Consider the following 16,073-nt stretch of genomic DNA (forward strand, 5'->3'; position numbering starts at 1 on the left):
CGAATGGCGCTAGCTGCGCAGCATTTGTGCACCGCCGCCGTCAGTGTCAGCCAGTTTGCCGTGGCATACGGAGCTTCATCGCAGTCTTTAACACTGGTAGCATGCCGCGACAGAGTGGACGTGAACCGTATGTGCAGTTGACCGACTTTGAGCGAGGGCGTATAGTGGGCATGCGGGAGGCCGGGTGGACGTACCGCCGAATTGCTCAACACGTGGGGCGTGAGGTCTCCACAGTACATCGATGTTGTCGCCAGTGGTCGGCGGAAGGTGCACGTGCCCGTCGACCAGGGACCGGACCGCAGCGACGCACGGATGCACGCCAAGACCGTAGGATCCTACGCAGTGCCGTAGGGGACCGCACCGCCACTTCCCAGCAAATTAGGGACACTGTTGCTCCTGGGGTATCGGCGAGGACCATTCGCAACCGTCTCCATGAATCTGGACTACGGTCCCGCACACCGTTAGGCCGTCTTCCGCTCACGCCCCAACATCGTGCAGCCCGCCTCCAGTGGTGTCGCGACAGGCGTGAATGGAGGGACGAATGGAGACGTGTCGTCTTCAGCGATGAGAGTCGCTTCTGCCTTGGTGCCAATGATGGTCGTATGCGTGTTTGGCGCCGTGCAGGTGAGCGCCACAATCAGGACTGCATACGACCGAGGCACACAGGGCCAACACCCGGCATCATGGTGTGGGGAGCGATCTCCTACACTGGCCGTACACCACTGGTGATCGTCGAGGGGACACTGAATAGTGCACGGTACATCCAAACCGTCATCGAACCCATCGTTCTACCATTCCTAGACCGGCAAGGGAACTTGCTGTTCCAGCAGGACAATGCACGTCCGCATGTATCCCGTGCCACCCAACGTGCTCTAGAAGGTGTAAGTCAACTACCCTGGCCAGCAAGATCTCCGGATCTGTCCCCCATTGAGCATGTTTGGGACTGGATGAAGCGTCGTCTCACGCGGTCTGCACGTCCAGCACGAACGCTGGTGCAACTGAGGCGCCAGGTGGAAATGGCATGGCAAGCCGTTCCACAGGACTACATCCAGCATCTCTACGATCGTCTCCATGGGAGAATAGCAGCCTGCATTGCTGCGAAAGGTGGATATACACTGTACTAGTGCCGACATTGTGCATGCTCTGTTGCCTGTGTCTATGTGCCTGTGGTTCTGTCAGTGTGATCATGTGATGTATCTGACCCCAGGAATGTGTCAATAAAGTTTCCCCTTCCTGGGACAATGAATTCACGGTGTTCTTATTTCAATTTCCAGGAGTGTATAATATCTGGAATCACCAAGCATGATAAGGGCTTGTTAAATAGATTAAGACAGAGAAAGCTTCGCAATGCTACCACCCTTCCTGCCTCAGCAGCTAGATATACTTGTGACAAATGCGGCAAGAGATGCCGTGCTGCCATTGGTTTGATAAGCCATATGAAAAAATGTAACTCACAACTACAGAGACACTGTAACAGTTATCTTCCAAGATGTTGTAGCCAATATTTACTTACGCGTAGTAGATATCAACAATGTTGACAACGGACTGAGGACTTGAAACTTCCAGAACTATGATCCGAAGCAAGATATGAATGCCGTTGCCTTTATTCAGCAATTCAGACACGCATTTCTGAAGTCTTATATTGAACGTGCAAAAATTTACACTTGTGTCAGTCATGTGAAAGGGGAAGCGCTTGTGTAGTGTATCCGAGTGTCTGAAAATCGCCACAAGTATGAGGAACTTGAGTCCTAATTTTTAAATAAATATTCGCCTAAAGATAAGCAGTGGGACATTAAACCAAAAATTCGTATGCCCACCAATTACGCAAGACGTCACGGTATCATGCTCGAGTACACACAGAAGTTCTGGAACGACAATGCATATTTAGACGATCCAGTCAAGGAAGAAGAACTGATGTTGGTTTTATTGTAATACAGAAATTAGCTTTTTCTGTTTGCGAGAAGCTAGCGCTTATGTCGCAGTTACAAATGGAACAAGTGCGTTTGTTAATTGACTGTTGGAAGCACTTAACACGGAACGAGAACAACAAGAACGTAAAAACAACAGTAATCGTCAAGTTTGAATAATGGCCCGCTGTGAGAGAAATTCAAAGGACATGGACGACCAAGTAAATTTGATCGCTGAGATGACGGGAGGCATAGATGAAATAATTATGAGACAAGCGACAGATTCAACCAAAACAGTTCCCCGAACCGCCCTCTTAACAACAGAGGAAGAACACAATATCGGTTACCGGAACATGCTAAAAGCCGTGACCGTAATAAGCGAAATAGTGAACCGTTAAACTGAGCTAAGTATCAGAAGCGTCCCGCTCCGAAACTCTGTTAACAAGGGAAGGTTCAGAAATTGTGATGAATACTTATCAGTGTGAACGCGTTGACGCGTTGGAGGAAGATTTGTACCGGAAAAAGCAAGAAACAGAAAAAGAAATATTAAGGCATTTTGTTGAAATCGAAATTTGTGGTATAATTATATATGCTCTAATGGATTCAGCAAGTGAAACGAGCGCAATTTCTGAAAACTTATTTACAGAGTTAAACCATAAGATGGCATTCCAATGTTCCTTGTTAACGGCGTATGTATTGTCAGTGCGGTTGGTAATAGAAGCAAGCCCATTATTAAAATTTCGTATTGAAGAGGATGAATACGAATAGAGCGTACTAATTGTTGGCTCTCTTAATGTTAGATTGGTTCTCGGAATAGATTGGCTAACTGAAATGTAGTACTGATTTTGAGGAAAATTATATACGGATTAAGATGAATAATGGACAGAAGGAGATTTCGTTAAAAGGATTAATAACTAAAGATGATAGTAGCACTGCGTGCGTCAATATAAGGTTAATGCATTTTCGAGGAGAAATGAAACTGTAAATGTCAGTCATTCTGAGAACGATGTTGAACTGCAGGAGAAGAATGATGATGAGGACGCTCTAAATACTATACAAGTCAGTATTTGATCGTCAATAGAATTGTCTGAAGCGAAGCAAGAAGAACTGATTGCAGTGTTGAAATTTTATGGTGACTTATTTTCAAAATTACCTGTATTAATTGAAGGATGTGTTTGCAGGGACCATGAGCCATTCCACAGTGGATCATATGCAGTACCATTAGCTAGGAGGGAAGCCGTTAATAAAGAAATCACGAGAGTGCCGAGTAACCAAATAACTGATCGCCCAGTTAGTTAACATCCCAACCCAATACACGCTGTCGCTAAGAAAGATGGCAGCATTCGTACTGTTCTGGATGCCCTTGCGATGACTCGCATAATTCTGGGAAACGTGATTAACCTGAAAACTTAGAGTGTTTACTACGAAAATTCAAAGGAGTCAAATATTTAAGTAGTCTTGACTATCAGCTATTGGCAGCTACTCCTGGACTAGGATAGTAGAAAATGTACTGTATTCCTATGCAAAGGAAGACGTTACCAGTTCAAGAGGATGCCGTTCAGCTTGTCCATATCTTCAGCAGCATTTATGCGAGCGCTTGATGAAGTGTAAGTAGAAGATTTATTAAACCATGTGACACTGTACGTTGATGGCATTTTAATTAGTACTGCCTCCTGGCAAGAACATCTCGGTATTCTTTGTCGAGTACGTGTCGTTTTCAGAAGAGCTCGAGTTACCATTGACTTGAAAATAATCAGAATTCGTCAAACCACAGATTAAGTTTCTTGATAATGTTATTTCGATAAGTGGAACTGAAACCGATCCGGCAAAAAAGGACGCAGTGAGGAATTCTCTGTTGGTCCATTACGGCCAGGGGACGTCGGCTGGTACGTACTTTTCAATTCAATAAACTTTACCAACAGCCGTATACTTAAGGTTATTTTATTTTGTTTCGAACGTAACCAGTTTCGGCAATGCATTTTGCCATCTTCAGGCCCCTGCATAATATACATGTAGTATATATGAATACATGGAGTAATATACGGGTGTACAAATCAAGTTTACAAGTGACAGGTAATCATAATACCACTTAAACTTAAAAATGATTGAAGTATTAGTGGTAGTAGCATTAAAACAAACGTCTCAGTATATCCAACACAATAGACTAAAACATGTGCACAGATTTGTTAGTCATAAAACTATTTTACGTCACAGATTTACTAGGGAACATGTAAATTCATTAAAAAAATCGGCACTACACAGCGTACAATCAAGGACTCCGTAGAAACAAAGCTCGCCTTTCTTTTAAAAAAATAATGAAATCCTATAAAATTCTTTTAGGTGAGGAACCGCTAGTGTATATGTACCAGTCTTCATTTGAAGTAAAAAATCACACAGTAAGGTATGAATTACAATAGTATGCATATTTACAGCCTAGGTGATATCCGGATGGTAAGACAAGTTGACGCAAAACCAAACGGCAGTCGACATATTAAGATAAAATGGCAGGCATAGCGAGCACTAAGAATATTCACAACTATCTTGTGGCCTAGGTATTACAGTATATCGGAATAAAAGATGTGATTGGTTTCCTTTATATCACTTAACAGATCGGCATTACCACAGTGAAACAAATAAACAAGAAAGTGAAATCCTACTTTCATCGTATTATTTATCTCCTGATGCCAAAAGCATTGGTTAGAACTTTATTTCAGAAAAAATCTAACAATACTGTGAAACTCAACAAAAATCAATATATTTTGCTTATAATTTAGTAATTAGACTAATTAAGAAGTTTAGCTTGTCACAAGCAAGTAAAAACGGCAAAATAAAAAGTCAATACTCCAAATTTCCTATGAGAAACCTCAGTATATGGACACAAAATCAACAGGAAATCTCCTACTGAAATTCCAGTATGGAAAAATCTGACAGGTCACTCACTTCGGTTACTTAGGAGGAACCATCCAGTCCACAGGACTGAACACGATCTTCAATAAAGAAGGAACATTCAAACTGCAAAAGGGGTACAAACTGATATGGAATTAGTACGACATAAGAGCAATATACCGTGATGCAAAAGTAAACTGTGACACAACAACGCAGCTGTATTACCAAAAGCCTTGTCAACTCCAGAAACCACAGGAATGAGAGGGATCACAAAAATTCATGACATAGAGAAACAAGAGCGAAAAATTCTTAGAAGAATCTACAGTGCTGTTCTCCGAGATGGAACTTGGGTCAGGCGACCTGTAAAGAAACTCTACGAACACAGAGGCAACATCACAGATAAATTTACGAAAAGATCCTACAATTCTATGGACACGTATGTAGGATGGATCAAAATACATACATTTTTAACATTGTGAATGCAAGCATACTTTAAGTCGATTTGTGTGAAAGAAACACAACAGGACCTGCGAAGATTGTAAATTTCAGATGATTAAATTGAGGACAGAAATCAGTTAAGAAGTAAAATCAAAAACAATAAACTTGAACAATGGAAAGAAATTTCTACTGAAGCAAGATCGCTAAATGTTATTTATTTCACGATGACGTGCTTCGACAGAAGCTTGGTGTCATCTTCTGAACTCCAAGGTAAGATACGATAAATGGCATTAAAAGGCGAAAAGGCGATTTTATAATACTGTAAAAGAACAGTTTTCCAGAAATTGGCCACATAGGGCAGTCATGCGGTCTCAGGCGCGTTGTCACAGTTCGCGCGGCTGCCCCCGTCGGAGGCTCGAGTCGTCCTTCGGGCACAGGTGTGTGTGTGTGTTGTCCTTAGCGTAAGTCAGTTTAAGTTAGATTAAGTAGTGTAGAAGCTTAGGGACCGATCGCCTCTGTAGTTTGGTTCCACAGAACTTACCACAAATTTCCAAAAGTTGGGTAGTATATAAAAAAGACAAATAGCATTCTCTGGGAAATTTGAAGTGCATGGATATGAATCACATAGCGAGAACAGTCCCACACACAATACAGCGTAAACATGGTTTGTCAGTAACAAGAAAATGAAAATGTAAAGTACACATAGCGCCAATGCATTCGCTGAAGTGACATACCTGTAAAATATCAAATCGTAAATGCACAACATCAAGGTTGGCTTCAGCAGAAATTTCCTTCAATTAAATCGACAAATCGCTCCCGTCATACAGCCATGTGTAACCTATATAAACATGGACAAGTCTCAACGAAAGGAACTACACAGCGCTGAGCGCCCGTAAGCTCCAACAACAGGGAGAAAAGTAGAAAGGCGAAAAAAAAAGACAGAGGGAAAATGAAGAGATTATGGAAAGAAAAGGAAGTGACGCTGTGACTGGCTTAGATTCACACTCTCTTCTAAAGGAGAATAACTCTTCTGTCATCCATCACTACATCATGGATTTTATCAATGATTTCTGGAGTCGTAACCTCTACAGAGCATCCAGAACGTTCAGCATCACTTGTCCCCGTATGGTCACTCCGAAAATTTGGAAGCCAGTTATAAACTGTTCTGATCGAAGGTACAAAGTCATTGTAATGTTTATCAAGCTCCTCTTTAGTCTTCTGAGGCGTTTTGCCTTTTATAAAGTAATGTTTAATAACCACACAAAATTCTTTTTCGTCCATTGTTTGACAATCACTCGACTTCCTTCATTCACATGAATGCCAAACACAAAGAAATACACCAACGTGACTGAAACTTGGTGTGCATTCTTTCCAAAGATGCTACTAACTAAACATGACCTCGATACGCGCTGGTGGTGCCATCTCTCGGACTTTGCACAGACTTTTCAAACGCCCCTCGTAATAACAATGAAAGTCAATGTGCCCCAAAGCTCCGAAAACGCTGACATTCTCAGAGGTCCACCCAATTCCTTCTGAGCTGGGAATAAAAGAAAATGACGAATCAACCAGCAAGGCCGTTTAAAGATGGCACCAAGTCAGCTTGCCGAAATATTGCACCAATTGGACATTGCACCCGGGTGAATACCCGAGAATATTTGAAAATACTGCCTTACGTCTAATAACAGAGTTCCCCTAGTTGCGGCTGACCGGCGCTACGGGCCCCGTGCGAATCCGCGCCGACCATGCCTGCCCTGCCGCTCGCGGGGCGCTCACCTTCTTGCAGTCGTGGCAGATGAGGCTGGGCGACCCCAGCACGCCGAACGTCTCCCCGCAGAGCACGCACTGGCTGGTGCCGTTGCCCAGCGCGTTGCGCTTCATGTTCTCCAGACGCTCCACCAGCCGTCTGCAACACAATAGGTGGCACAACTCGCTGACAGTGTGAATAATGTGACGTAAATAGAAGACCAAGCGCGAGGTTCTCAGGTTAGGATGGGCGTGAGACAAGAATCTAGTATGTCGCCCCTGCTGTTTAATATACATACTGGGTGGTTAAAATTAAAGTGCATTTACTCACAGAGGCCAAGTGTGGATTGTAGCTATCGTATGGCAGCGAAACTTGGTAGATACTCTAATGCGTTGATGCAGAACTGATTTACGCTGGAAAAAAAACTAGTTCCAGTTTTAGCCACCAGGTGCTAATCTGGCGCTGTACAGCATCTCGTTGACGTTTTCGATGCTCATATTTAAAAATTGTGTAGTCTGCAGTTAATAATAAAACTTTTTCTGTTCATGTCCCACTCCTAAACTGTTACATGCGGAAAATTTTCTGTACATCTTTCTTGCATTTCCAGAGCCAGACTTTCACCTGGGGTCCAAAACTGGAACAATTTTTTTTTCAGCGTAAATTGGTTGTGCATTAACACATCAGGCTATCTATCAAGTTTCACTGCTACACGGTAATTACAGCCCACATGGGACCTCTGAGAGCAGCTGCACTTTAATTATAACCATCCAGTACATCAAAGAAGCAGTGACGGAAACAAACGAAAATTTCAGGATTGGAATTAAAATTCATGGTGAAAGGTACTACTGATGAGATTCATTGATGACATAGCTGTACTCAGCGGGTGTGATGAAGAACTGAAAGACGTGCTGAATTGAATGAACAGTTTAATAAGCACACTCTATTAACTGACAGCAAAGCAAAGAAAGACAAAAGTAATGGCAAGTAGTAGAAATGAGATTACGATGAAATTAACAGCAAAATTTGAGATCACGAAGTAGAAGCAATGAAGGAATCCTGCTACCTTAGAAGAAAAGTGACACTTGAAGGACGAAGCAAGGAAAAGAAAAGCAGAGTAGTACAGGCTAAGGGAACATTCTTGGTCAAAATAAGTCTACTTAATACCGAACACCGGCTTTAATTTGAGGGAGCAATTTCTAAGAATATATGTTTGGAGCACAACAGTGTGTAGAAGTGGACTATGGGGAAACTGGCAAAGACGAGGATCGAATCGTTTGAGATGTGCTGCTACAGACGGATGTTGAAAATTAGGTGGACTGGTAACATTAAAAAAGAGAAGGTTCTGTGCAGAATCGTTGAAGACAGAAACGTATGAAATCATGCAGGAAAAAGGGACAGGATGACTGGACATGTAGTAATGCACGAAGGGATGAGATTAGTGGTACTTGAGGGACCCATAGAGGGTAAAAATTGCATGTGAAGATAGACACTCGATTACACCCAACAAACAATGAAGGACCTTGGGAGAAATTTCTACTCTGAGAAGAAGAGGTACACACAGGAGCGCAATTCGTGACAGGCCACAGCGAACCAGTCACAAAACTGGTAAGTCCAATCAATAAAGGAAAATCAGAGGGAAAATGAATCGTGTATTCGCAAATATTTGTGCAGTGCTAGGAGGGACAGTCCTGAACAACACCCAAGAAATCCGAGCGGGTGGGGTATGTACGTTAGGGTACAGGGGCTTTTAAAGGCAACTTTTTTCGTTTTGCTCTAATAACACGAAAACCGCGCTTCCTAGCGAAATTTTTTCCCGATAGAAAATTAATCTACATTAAATTTTCTGCAAAGAGGGCCATATTCTGTTTTTCTGCAGCGCTAGTAGTTTCCGCGTTACAGGGGATGTAAGAATCACAGGTTATACAATGTTGTTCTAACTCTCTGGCCATTCTTTAATACACCGTCAAGTGACGACAGCTCAATTACACGGCTTTACAATAAGCTTTCGACGATAGACAGCAGCATCGTGTCACATTTACCAGTTCAGTCCCTATCCCAACAGCATTACATAGCTCACTGACAACATCACAATTTAAACATACAGGAACATATTTTACTTGAAAGCTCACTTAAGAGATGCAAAAAAGTAGTCATTCAATAAAATGAAAGTAGCTCTGCTATAGAAACACTTGCTCAGTGAAGTTACTTGCTGTATTTACATATGAGAAGTGAAGAGGAAATGTTGTAGAGGTATAGTGTGTCTGTAAACTGACAATCAAGCGCTCTCGTAGAGAAGGAAGTCACTTTTCCCAGAAGAACACCACAAAATGACTTAAGAATCGATTTACCTTGTAGCAGTGTAGAACAGGGTGCAGAGATTTACGTAGATTCCGTCCATACGCGTTGGTTGCTTTAGCATTATCAGTAATTCATACTGCTTCCCATGTAGCACTAACGAATTTTATGGAAAATAAATAGCTGTCGGGTATGTCTGCACAATTCGACGGCACTGATTCAAAAGGCACGCTGTGGAATGTCTGTATACATTCGTGTAACACCCTGTAGTTGCTTCTTGTGATGTAATGAGGTAGACAGAGTGGAGAGTCACCTGCTCGATCTCCTTTTTTCAGACCTTCGAAGGAGGGAAGTGCATAAACATAACACGGCGAGCTATCATCTCTCGCGCCTCTAGCCGCCCCCCCCCCCCCTCCCCACATCTACTCCTCCATCCTTTTATACCCCAGAACACAAGTTATCCCTCAGTACTGCTCTACTGCGCTTAGATGTGGTACACACATTTAATATTGGTTTTCAACAAACTTCACATATGATAAAAAAACAACATTGAGTAATCTGCTGTTGTTACATACCCTCCAACGGGGAAACTGTTGGTCCTACCGAAAAAGTGAATAGAACCTTTTTGTAGGAAATTTATTTTCTTTTAATTTTGTAATGGGAAGCATTTCTCACTAGAAGCCGTGGGTTTCGAGTTATCCGAGAGAAACATTAAGTGTGACCTGTAACGCCCCCAACCCCAACACCCTAACATCCCACCAGTCTGGATTTTTACCAAGTTGTCCAGCAACCTCTTTCCTAAAACGGTGCAAAAATTTGCTACTACTCAATTTTTCCTTTAATCGACCTTTTTTAGCCTTCGTTGACGGGGTGGATTAAAAGATGTTATGTGTTTAAGGCAATCAATTGATTAAAGAACAAAAATACACCAAGCCACCGGATATGCCCATAGTATGCGCTTTTTAACATTTTACTTACCGCCGTTTGGTGTATATACATACACAGCCTTCATATCCTATTAAATCCGTGCAGTTTGAGATTTTGCTCATCATTGACAGTAACACCTACATCACTTTATACTTGCAGTTGTGAAACTGTGACAGTACTCGTGATTCTTACTTTGTAGAGGAAACGAAGTACAGAATTTCTGTTTTTGTTTTTCTACTCTCGATTTCGGTTCTTGTGTTATCAATGAGCGTCATGACAATAAATGTGGTGACAGACAACTCGAACATAATCTATCAAAAGAATTTCTTGGGCTCTGTGTGAGGTCGAGATGAGACGGTACTGATTGTTTATCTGTTTTACTAAACGTGTACAGTATTGAGGTGGACGAAAATACGGACACAACGTGACAAATGCTTGACTATAAATCAGGTGGACACGCCTGAAGGTTAGGATGCTGGTTTTGATCGCGAACGGCACCTGTGCGAAGTTCTTGATACATTGCAAGTGTTATTGTTGTCAGAACAGTGTTTTCTATTATTGTGAGAGCATTATGTCGGAGTAAGTAGATTAGAAGGTGGGCACATTATTGGTGCACTTATGATGTGTGCTTCTGTAACCGAAGTATCCGAAGTTTCATGAGGCACAGTGGCGAAGTTTTATACCGCGTACAGGGAAAGAAGGAAAACGTCATTCGCTAAGTCACAACGCGGACAATGTGAGTGGTCCTGGCAGACGGCCACTGAAGAGGACTGTGGCGAAAAAAAAAAAAAAAAAAAAAAAAAAAGGAGGACGACAGCTGCAAAAGTCGCTGTAGAACTGAATATCGCAGTAGCGAACACTGTCAGCAGCAAAACAACATGAAGGGACCTCCATTAGCTGAGACTTGCAGGACGAGGCGGAATTTCATAAGCATTAATTAGTGACATCAGTGATGCAAATATTCGAAACAGGAAGAGGTAATGCGGCAACTATAAAACTTGGACTATGTGGCAATGGAAAAAAGTCATTTGGCCGGATGAGTCTTGTTTCACACTGTTTACAACTTCTGGCCGAGTTTACGACCCAAGATTGAAAAATGGCGGTGGTTCGGCGATGGTTTGGCCGGTCATATCGCGCTATTCCACGGGACCCGTGGTTATTCTGTAAGGTCGCATTATGGCCAAGGGTTATGTGGCTATTTTTGCTGATCTGATTCATGTCATGGTACTGTGTTCGTTCCCTAATGGTGATTCTGTGTTCCAAGACACAGAGCTCTCGTTTAAAGAGCTTGCATCGCCCAGGACTACATTTGTGAGCACTTGCGTGAATGTCGCATCTGCCCTGACCACCACAATCACCATATATCAATATTATTGCACATTTTTGGTCTACTTTGGGGAGAAGACGGCGTTACCGCTGTGTACCTCCATCATCGTTACCTGAACTGATTACTATTTTGCAGGAAGATTAGTATAAGACTCGCTTGAAAACCGAACAGGGACTGTAACCATCCACTGCGAGACGACTGGAAGCTATTTCGAATGTCAAAGGGTTCGCTACACCATACTGAGCATGGTAAGGTGTCAGGCTTTTGGTGTTTCCATGCTTTTGGGCACCTTCTGTATATCTTGGTACTTGTTTTAATCGCTGTTTTGTACGTCGGCAGCCATTGTTGCTACTAATGCATTATATAACTGTTATCAGTTTAAAAGTTGAGATCCTTAAATATTTTTACACTGTCCAGTCACTTTAATGTGACCATCTGTCAAAAGCGTGAATAATCGCATTTTGCAGCACGGGACACTGCGAGACGTGCAGAAAGAGAGTCAGTGAGCTTCTGGAAGTTACTGACAGGGATGTGGAGCCATGTCGACTCCATTGCGCGTGACCAGCTGCACTATAGCGCGAACAACCCGATCGAGATGGTCCCACAGATTCTCGATTGGGCTTAAATCCGGGGAGTCTGGTTACCAGGAGAGTACAATATAGTCATTCTGGTGCTCTTCAAACAACGCACGTACACTACGAGCCAAGTGACACGTTGCAGCCGGTCGCAGTGGCCGAGCGGTTCTACGCTTTAGGTTAGGTTAGTTAGGTTTAAGTAATTCTAAGTCCAGGGGACTGATGACCTCAGATGTTAGGTCCCATAGTGTTCAGAGCCATTTGAACCATTTTTTTGACACGTTGCATTGTCCTGTTGTTAGATGCCATCGTGTCGAGGAGAAATGAACTGCATGCAAGGGTGGACATGGTCCCTAGGGCATAAGCGTGTTGATCCATTATGCCTCTCAGGACGACGAGATTACCTCCCTGCTCTGGCCTAGTACCTTTCGACGATTATTCCAGGGTGTCCACTTTCAGACATTTCACTCCGTGCAAGCCAAAAGGCCGTGTGTTATCTGAAAGGGCGACCTGTCTCCATTCAGTGAACGTCCAGTTTCGGTACTGGCGTGAATTTCCAGCCTTCGTCGCTGATGAGCCGCAGTCAGCATGTGTGCTTGAACCAGTCGCCTGCTGCAGAGGCCCATACGCAGCAACACACTGTTGGTTGCACCTTGATTCATCTGAGGGGTCAGTTGCTTAACAGTTGCTCGTCTATTTTCCCGCCCATACAAATCTCCGCAGCTGTCGTTTATCCCTGTCGTCTATGGCCCGTGGTGCACCACAGTTGCCTTGGCACTAGTTTTGAGTAACACCACTTTGCCATCCACGGTATACTTTAACCACAGAGGCATGCGAACAGTTTACAGGTTTAGTCGTTTCGGAAATGCTCCCACACTTGGCCCGAAACCCAACGATATCTACATAGCTACATATATACTCCGCTAGCCACCAAGCGGTGTGTGGCAAAGGGCACAATTAGCGCCAAATTAATATTCCCCCCTTAACCCCCCCCTCCCCCCCGCGGATCGCGCGAGGGAAAAACGACTGTCTGAACGCCTCACTACGAGCTCTTATTTCCCTTATCTTTGAATGATGATCATTACGCGATTTGAAAGTTGGTGATAATAATATATGCTCTACATCATCGGTGAATTTAGAGAGCAGCCCCTTCTGCTTAGCGCGTCGTCTATCTGCAAGTGAGTCCCACTTCAAACTTTCTATGAGATTTGTAACGCTCTCGCGATGGCTAAATGTACCAGTCACGAATCTTGCCGCTCGTCTTTGGACCTTCTCAATCTCTTGAATCAGACCCAACTGGTAATGGTCCCATACAGACGAACAATACTCCAAGACTGGACGAACTAACGTATTGTAAGCTGTTTCCTTTGTTGAAGGGCTGCATCGCTTCAGGATTCTACCAATAAACCGCAATCTAGTGTTCGCCTTACCGGTTACTTGTGTAATCTGATCATTCCATTTGAGATCATTTCGAATAGTCACACCCAGATACTCGACAGATGTTACGGCTTCCAAAGACTGGGCATTTGTTTTGTACTCGTACATTAATGGGGATTTTCGCAGTAGGTTACACTTACTAATATTGAGAGATAACTGCCAGTCATTACACCACGCATTTATTGTCTGCAAATCCTCATTGATTTGTTCACAGCTTCCGTGTGATACTACTTACCTGTAGTTTACAGTCTAAGGCCGCTGTCAATACCATCAACCAGATCGTTTATGTAAATCGTAAAAAGCAAAGGACCTATTACGCTGCCCTGGGGCGCACCTGAAGTTACGCTTGTTTCTGTTGAAGTTATCCCGTTCAGGACGACGTACTGCTCTCTGTCTGTTAGAAAACTTTCTATCCAACCCTATATGTCATCGGATAGACCGCAAGCGCCCACTTTTTGGAGCAAGCGCCAGTGCGGAACTGAGTCGAACGCCTTTCGAAAGTCTAGAAATATGGCATCAATCTGGGAGCCGGTGTCTAGAGCCTGTTGTATATAATGCACAAACAGGGCCAACTGTGTCTCGCATGACCGCTGTTTCCTAAAACCGTGCTCGTTTCTGTAGATGAGCTTCTCAGAGTCTAGAAAGGTCATTATGTCTGAACACAAAATATGTTCCATGATTCTACAACAAATCGATGTCAGTGAAATTGACCGGTAATTATGTGCATCCGATTTTGTACCCTTTTTATAGACTGCTATGACCTGGACCTTCTTCCAGTCCCGTGAAACTTTCCGCTGTTCCAATGATTTCTGATAAATGATGGATAAGAATGGTGCTATATTTGTAGCACAGTCAACATATAATCTTACGGGGATACCGTCTTGGCCAGATGCCTTCCTGGCGTCTAAGGATCTTAGCTGTTTTACAATCCCAGATACACTAAACACTATGTCAGCCATCCTTGCGTTTGTTCGATAATTGAAGGGGGGATGGTGCTGCAGTCCTCTACCGTAAACGAGTTTTTGAAATCTAGGTTTAGAATTTCGGCCTTCTGTTTATCATCATCAGTTACAATACCCGTGCTGTCAGCAAGAGAAGGTATTGAATTATTTGTAGCGTTCATAGATTTCACGTACGACCAACATTTTTTGGGGTTATTTTTAGAATCTGCAGATAAAATATTGCTTTCAAATTCGTTAAAAGAATCTCTCATTATCATTCTGACAGCTGCTTTCATTTTGCATACTTTCTGTTTGTCTGCGGGGCAGTGACTACGTTTAAAACGACTGTGCAAAATTCTCTGCTTTCTCAGCAACTTCCTAATATGTTTGTTGTACCATAGTGGATCCTTCCCCTCCTCTGTATTTTTGCTATGCACATACTTCTCTAGCACATGGTGGACAATACCTTTAAATTCCGACCAGAGATGCACGCCCTTTACAACGTCAGATAAATCGCTCCGTTTCCGAATTACGACGACTGCACTGTCATCCCGACACGCTTTACATAGCCTCCACTGCTAGTGCTGCCACATGGATTCTGTGAGTGTGTTGTCGAACATAGGCGGTGGGCACATTAACCTGAGTGGATCGTATATTAGTTGCCATTGGATGAAGAATATTTCAGTTACGGATGAGTTTCCACCGTACCTGTTTGAAGCTGAGGTCTCTTTACATCTTTATCTACATCTAATTACTGTGCTATTCACAATAAAGTGCCTGGAAAAGGGTTCAGTGAACCACCTTCAAGCTGTCTCTCTGCCGTCCCACTCTCGAACGGCGCGCAGGAAAAATGAGCACTTAAATTTTTCTGTGCGAGCTCTGATTTCTCTTATTTTATCGTGATGGTCATTTCTCCCTACCCTATGTAGGTAGGTGACAACAGTATGTTTTCGCAATCGGAGGAGAAAACTGGCGATTGAAATTTGATGAGAAGATCCCGTCACAACGAAAAACGCCTTTGTTTTGATGATTTCCACTCAAATTCACATATTATACCTGTGGCACTATCTCCCCTATTTCGCGATAGTACAAAATGAGCCGCCCTTCTCTGAACTTTTTCGATGTCATCCGTCAGTCCCACCTGATGCGGATCCCACGCCGCACAGAAGCTTGTTGCACCTTCTAAGTGTTCTGTCAGTGAATTCCAGTCTTTGGTTTGCTCTGCCCACAACATTATCTACGTGATCTTTCCAATTTAGGTTATTTGTAATTGTAATCCCTAAGAATTTAGTTGAATTTACAGCTTTATTATTTGTGTAACTTATAGCGTAATCGAAATTTAGCGGATATCTTTTAGTATTCAAGTGAATAGCTCACCTTTTCTTTATTCACACTGTTCTTCATTCTTTTCGCACCATACAGATATCTTGTCTAAATCATTTTGCAATTCGTTTTGGTCATCTGATGACTTTACAAGACGGTAAATGACAGTACCATCTGCAAATAATCTAATAGGGCTACTCAGATTGTGTCCTATGTCGTTAATATAGATCAGGAACAATAGAGGGCCTATAACACTTCCTTGGGGAACGCCGG

General features: G+C 43.0%; 1 protein-coding gene across 1 annotated transcript in view; it reads right to left on the reverse strand.

Annotated features, from left to right (window-relative positions):
- LOC124711628 (rabphilin-3A) overlaps nt 1-16,073 on the reverse strand; it is a 1,025,602-nt gene that overhangs the window by 252,907 nt on the left and 756,622 nt on the right. Inside the window, exon 6 of the mRNA XM_047241806.1 lies at nt 7,005-7,134. Coding sequence (XP_047097762.1) covers nt 7,005-7,134 — 130 coding nt within the window. The remainder of the gene's footprint in view (nt 1-7,004; nt 7,135-16,073) is intronic.

Source organism: Schistocerca piceifrons, chromosome 8 (assembly GCF_021461385.2).
Source record: "Schistocerca piceifrons isolate TAMUIC-IGC-003096 chromosome 8, iqSchPice1.1, whole genome shotgun sequence".
Lineage (NCBI taxonomy): Eukaryota > Metazoa > Arthropoda > Insecta > Orthoptera > Acrididae > Schistocerca > Schistocerca piceifrons.